Here is a 6,434-nt window from a genome sequence, read left to right as displayed (position 1 = left end):
CATCCCTAATGTATACACTTTTTAGGGAACCTAGTTTCCCCCCCAAACACTCACACTTGGTGACGATGCCCTCCACACAGACCATGCTGCCCAGCAGACGAGAGGTGAGGGTTCGGGGGGAGACGTGTTTGTTCCCAAAGCTCCCCTCCAGACCAACGAAGAACTCCTCGTACTGCTTGGCGTATGTAGCATCTACAGACGCCACAAGGTCCTTCAGAGCCCGCTGGAACGCCAGCAGCTCTTCAAACGCATTAGTCATCAACCTGGGAAGAGAACACAGGGTTTATTTAAATCCATAGTGTGGTGTAATCGGGCTGTTATATAAGTAGCAGCCCCTCATCAGCCTGAGAGAGAGAAAGAGACAGAGAGAGAGAGAGAGAGAGAGACAGACAGAGAGACAGAGAGAGAGAGAGAGAGAGAGAGAGAGAGAGAGACAGAGAGAGACAGAGACAGAGAGAGAGACAGAGAGAGAGACAGAGAGAGAGAGAGAGAGAGAGAGACAGAGAGAGAGACAGAGAGAGAGACAGAGACAGAGAGAGAGACAGAGAGAGAGACAGAGAGAGACAGAGAGAGAGACAGAGAGAGAGAGACGGAGACAGAGAGACAGAGAGAGAGAGACAGAGAGAGAGAGACAGAGAGAGAGAGACAGAGAGAGAGACAGAGAGAGAGAGAGACAGAGAGAGAGACAGAGAGAGAGACAGAGAGAGAGACAGAGAGAGAGAGAGACAGAGAGAGAGAGAGAGAGAGAGAGAGAGAGAGAGAGAGAGAGAGAGAGAGAGAGAGAGAGAGACAGAGAGAGAGACACAGAGAGAGAGACACAGAGAGACAGAGAGAGACACAGAGAGACAGAGAGAGACAGAGAGAGAGACAGAGAGAGAGACAGAGAGAGAGACAGAGAGAGAGACAGAGAGAGAGAGAGAGAGACAGAGAGAGACAGAGAGAGAGAGACAGAGAGAGAGACAGAGAGAGAGACAGAGAGAGAGACAGAGAGAGAGACAGAGAGAGAGAGAGCACAGCGTTTAAGACATCACAATAGTATTATGTTGACATGACAGACATCCATAGTCATGAACGTGATCTAAAATCTTGGTTTAAATATATCAGGACATTACGTTGGACATATCATATAGCTGTGTAATATAATCAACTAACACGTAATAGATATCCCATATACTGATGTCAATGCACAATTATTTGTATTTATTTTAAGCTTGATTTAAACCAGGCAAGTCGGTCAAAGCCTCCCGTAACCCGGACGACGCTGGGCCAATTGGGACTCCCGATCACGGCCGGTTGTGATACTGTTTGTTTGTAGGCTTATGGAGCCAAATTGTATCTATGGTCGTATGCGATCCATGTATTGTTTTCTGCAAGTTATTTGAATACATATGAGAATGAACCAATGATATCAGGCCACGCCCTGCCATGACTACAGACACCTGTGTCTGTCTATTGACACGATATAAATGAGTCTCACTGCAGAGTTTGTCATTATACCCCGATGAAGACAACTCGTCTGTCGAAACGTCGGGACGTAAAATATTATTTTTTTGCGTCGGAGCTCCTCGAGTCTCCTTTATACTGTTTTTAAAAACAGCCCGGGATCGAACCAGGGTCTGTAGTGACGCCTCTAGCACTGACACATAGCGCCACTCGGGAGCCCCATGGATAATGGATAGGGCGCTTGCATTGTACAAAGGTGTGAATAACTATGAGATACTAAGGTGTGTAAATACAGTGTAGTTACTGTTGTCGAAATGTTTTAAAAAGTGTCAATGACAATAGTTGACAGTACAAAGAAATTAAAGACCACATTGTGGATCACTCAACTACAGACGAACACGATAGGCATTCATGGCATAAATGGTACACCACGTTAATGTGTGTGTGTGTGTGTGTGTGTGTATGTGTGTGTATGTATGTGTGTGTGTATGTGTGTGTACCTGGTAGCCCGCACGTCGTTGCGTCGTCTCAGGTCGTTGATGTTCACGATGAGGCGGTTCTTGTTCTCGCTGATCATGTCCCGTACCTTGCTCTGGTAGACCCCCTGGTCTTGCTGCATCGGAACCACACACACACACACACACACACACAGGAGGACGCCATTAGATACCATCCAGGCCGAGTGATTGGCTGGCTACTCAACTCCCTGCACTTTCACCCATACTGGCTCTTAGTATCATCTAACTATCTGGTGCTTACTTAGCTAACAACTTATAGCTACTTGGTTAACTAGACACAGAATTTAGTAACATTTAGCAAAAATGGGATTAACGTTAGATAGCAATTCTTCGGACAGTTTTCCTGCAAAACTTTGATTTTAATAGATCTCGCCAGCTTGTAGTGATTAAAAACCACACGACGTAGATATGGTTATTTGTTATGGGGGGGAAAAATAATATGAGTTTTGGAATAAACGTCGAAAATAAGGTATTGAGGTTAACACAGGTTCAGGCGATCATATATAGGTTTTGTTTTTTGTTTTATGAGATAATATCAGTCAGTTAACCTTCATGAATTATGAACACTTTAACTGTTAGGTGTGTTGCACCTTTTTAATTATTACATAAACGCTTCAAAATGCATTTGAAAAAGCGATGTTAGTTGATTTAGATTATCTCATAGAACAAAAAACGTATATGCTCTCCTAAAGCCGGTGTTTCCCACATCACTTATTTTCGGCGTTTATCGAAGAAAAAAACTCTACAAAACTCCATTAATTTCCCGATCGGCTTTTCTCAAAGAACAGTGAAGGAGTTAATAGCTACAAAAAGACGCCATTACTGTTGCTCTCTCATCGCCGCATGGTTTCCATTTTGTCCATAGGCATACAAAGTAAGCATTATATTTTTCAAGCAATTATGCTACTTACATCGTCATCTAAGAAGTCCAGATATTCTCTCTGTGCTTCTCTCATCTCCCGATCGTCCACAGAATCAGCCGCCATGTCGTAACTCTATATTTTCCAAATATAACAAACTTTTACAGACTCCGACGTGACCGTTTCTACATAGGTCTTTACAGAAATGCAAGATTTTCGCGCCACTAAGTACGCGGTGAACTCAGTTCTGAATCTTGATTGGTCCATGTGACCATCTCTACTTTGCATATTTGGCGCGGAATCTGTATCAGTCCAATCAGATACCGTCTTTCCTGAATTTGGACCCGCCCCGCCAGCAACTCGCGGGAAATGTTCAGACATGAGGTAGCCTGAGTTGCCAGGCTCGTAATGTCATACCATCCTCGCCTTTCTCTCTCTCTCTGTTTATTTATTTTTATTTACTTCACTTTTTTTTTAAACTAGGCAAATCAGTTAAGAACACATTCTTATTTACAATGACGGCCTACGACGTGTCGGACGACGTTGCACTGACAATTCTTTCTCTTTTTTTATTTTTAAATATTTTTTTTATTTCACCTCTATTTAACCATGTCGTTCCACTAGTTCTCACAAGAACAAATGAGAAACAAAATAGTTCAACAAACACATTGAAAAGGTTTACTGTCATAATCGCCAAATCCTTGTCACGCATTTTTACGCCAAGCGTCACAAATGAATGACCAGGAATTGCTTATAAAAAATAAAACATGCGCAGTAGGCAGCTTGGCTTTGAGGACGCTCTTCCTCAGTTCGTGCACTAGATGGCGCTATTTAGCTACAACAAATTGTGACCCATTGCATTATTTACAAGTTATTGTATTTATTGTAAATTCGTTCATAGATATCGTCTGTTTTTAAACGTATAGTGAGGCCCTGCAATCTTCACTTGTAAAAATGCCAAAATTACCTTCAGATATTTTCTTTTTATTAGAATATTATTAGAAATCATTAATCAACATTTCATGTGAAGCTTTTATTAGTTTTTATGTTTTTTTTTAACCTTTAAGTCAGTTAAGAACACATTCCTATGATTGAATTAATATAAGCCATGAAATATAAGCCCTGTTTCTCCTGTGCATGGAGAAAAACAAGGTTGTTTAGTTATTCAGGGGCGTCATACACACCAACAATCTGAAGGGACACAAAGTATGTGAAGATGGCTGAGGGTTGGTCTAGAGGGGGGCTAGACTAGGAGAATTAAGCATTTTTTCAAACACCTGAAACATCTTTTTCCTCCAATCTAGAGCCCATAATCATCAGGCTTAGTTCTATGTAAAACATATGTATATTTCTCTTCATATCTCAGCATGACTCTTTTAAGCTTTCTTTATCCTCCTGACTAAATATGCTTCTCTGCATCTCTGCTAAAAATCTGGGTAAAAGATTGAAAGGAATTTGAGTCCTATTCAATACATTTAGTTATTGCTTGCTTTTCTAAAGTCTGTCAACCCTTTCCAGCAGATATGCCTGCTACGATAGTCAGACAGTCTAGCTACTCTAATTTGATTTATAGCCTGCAATGGCTTCTGGGTAGTAGTGACTAGTACTATTACAGAGAAACAGGACAAATTCGAGGGGGGCACGTGCCCGTTTGCCCCCTATGGGCATGATGCATCTTATTGTGACTATAATATGTGACTAAAAACAGCCTAGGTTATATTTTATGGCAATGTGTACCCCCGCCCATGTACTAAGCCATTGGATGTGTGTCGTCATAGCGCCTCATACAGCGCCACTGCCCGCTAAAATGTAGGTCAGTGCTTGAATTTAGTCCGTTCTCTATTTAGCATACATTTATATAGGCATGTCGCCCAAATCACTCCTTTGCAGTGGACTGCTGTGCCCAGGCTTTCTAAGACCTACAGTATGTTCATTCAGTGACAACACATGTAAATACCATTTGATTGTTGTCTGCTTACAATGTTCTGTGTTTTGGCAGGCCTTTCTTTATCCTCCTGACTAAATTGCTTCTCTGCATCTCTGCTAAAAATCTGGGTAAAAGATTGAAAGGAATTTGATTTAAAAATATATGTATATTCAGCGCCTTTTGGTGTGAAAAAAGAGATGTACAAATTAAATGAATGATTATTATTATTATTGTTATTTTTAGTATTGTTGTTATTATTCTTGTTAGTAGTATTCTTATTGTTATTATTGTTATTATTGCCATTATTATTATTGTTATTATTATTATTATTGTAAATATTATTATTATTGTAAATATTATTATTAGTAGTATTATTACTGTTGTTATTATTATTAGTGTTGTTGTTATTATTACTATTATTGTACATATTATTATTATTGTTGTTATTATTATTATTATTATTACTATTGTTATTGTTGTTATTATTATTATTGTTATTGTTGTTATTATTATTGTTATTATTGTTGTTATTATTATTGTTATTATTGTTATTGTTGTTATTATTATTGTTATTATTGTTGTTATTATTATTGTTATTGTTGTTATTATTGTTGTTGTTATTGTTGTTATTATTATTGTTGTTATTATTATTATTATTATTGTTATTGTTGTTATTATTATTGTTATTATTGTTGTTATTATTATTGTTATTGTTGTTATTATTGTTGTTATTATTGTTGTTATTATTGTTGTTATTATTATTGCTGTTAGTAGTATTATTATTATTATTATTACTATTATTTTATTTTGATCACTTGTAGGTTGCTAGATTTCACCCTGCCTCTTCCTTCTGCTACCACTGGCTGTCTGACTGAGGACATTAAACCACCAGCATCATGAAGTCGATGTGGAGCAAGAACAACGATGTAGAGGGAGAACAACGATGTGGAGGGAGAATAACGATGTAGAGGGAGAACAACGATGTGGAGGGAGAATAACGATGTGGAGGGAGAATAACGATGTGGAGGGAGAATAACGATGTAGAGGGAGAATAACGATGTGGAGGGAGAATAACAATGTGGAGGGAGAATAACGATGTGGAGGGAGAATAACGATGTGGAGGGAGAATAACGATGGGAGAATAACGATGTGGAGGGAGAATAACGATGGGAGAATAACGATGGGAGAATAACGATGTGGAGGGAGAATAACAATGTGGAGGGAGAATAACGATGGGAGAATAACGATGTGGAGGGAGAATAACGATGTGGAGGGAGAATAACGATGGGAGAATAACGATGTGGAGGGAGAATAACGATGTGGAGGGAGAATAACGATGTGGAGGGAGAATAACGATGGGAGAATAACGATGTGGAGGGAGAATAACGATGTGGAGGGAGAATAACGATGTAGAGGGAGAATAACGATGGGAGAATAACGATGTGGAGGGAGAACAACGATGGGAGAACAACGATGTGGAGGGAGAACAACGATGTGGAGGGAGAATAACGATGGGAGAATAACGATGTAGAGGGAGAACAACGATGGGAGAACAACGATGTGGAGGGAGAATAACGATGTGGAGGGAGAATAACGATGTAGAGGGAGAATAACGATGTAGAGGGAGAATAACGATGTGGAGGGAGAATAACGATGTGGAGGGAGAATAACGATGTGGAGGGAGAA

General features: G+C 39.7%; 1 protein-coding gene across 1 annotated transcript in view; it reads right to left on the bottom strand.

Annotated features, from left to right (window-relative positions):
- The window catches only part of mcm3 (minichromosome maintenance complex component 3), a 25,180-nt gene extending 22,147 nt beyond the window's left edge, over positions 1-3,033 (bottom strand). Inside the window, exons 1-3 of the mRNA XM_065008580.1 lie at positions 2,873-3,033; positions 1,944-2,056; positions 55-263 (exon numbers count right to left, since the gene is read on the bottom strand). Of these exons, the coding sequence (XP_064864652.1) occupies positions 55-263; positions 1,944-2,056; positions 2,873-2,947 (397 nt within the window). The 5' untranslated portion in view covers positions 2,948-3,033. The remainder of the gene's footprint in view (positions 1-54; positions 264-1,943; positions 2,057-2,872) is intronic.
- Positions 3,034-6,434: the final 3,401 nt, after the last annotated feature.

This window comes from Oncorhynchus nerka, linkage group LG24 (genome assembly GCF_034236695.1).
Source record: "Oncorhynchus nerka isolate Pitt River linkage group LG24, Oner_Uvic_2.0, whole genome shotgun sequence".
In the NCBI taxonomy this organism is placed as follows: Eukaryota; Metazoa; Chordata; class Actinopteri; order Salmoniformes; family Salmonidae; genus Oncorhynchus; species Oncorhynchus nerka.
This window is presented reverse-complemented; position numbering and strand designations above follow the sequence as displayed.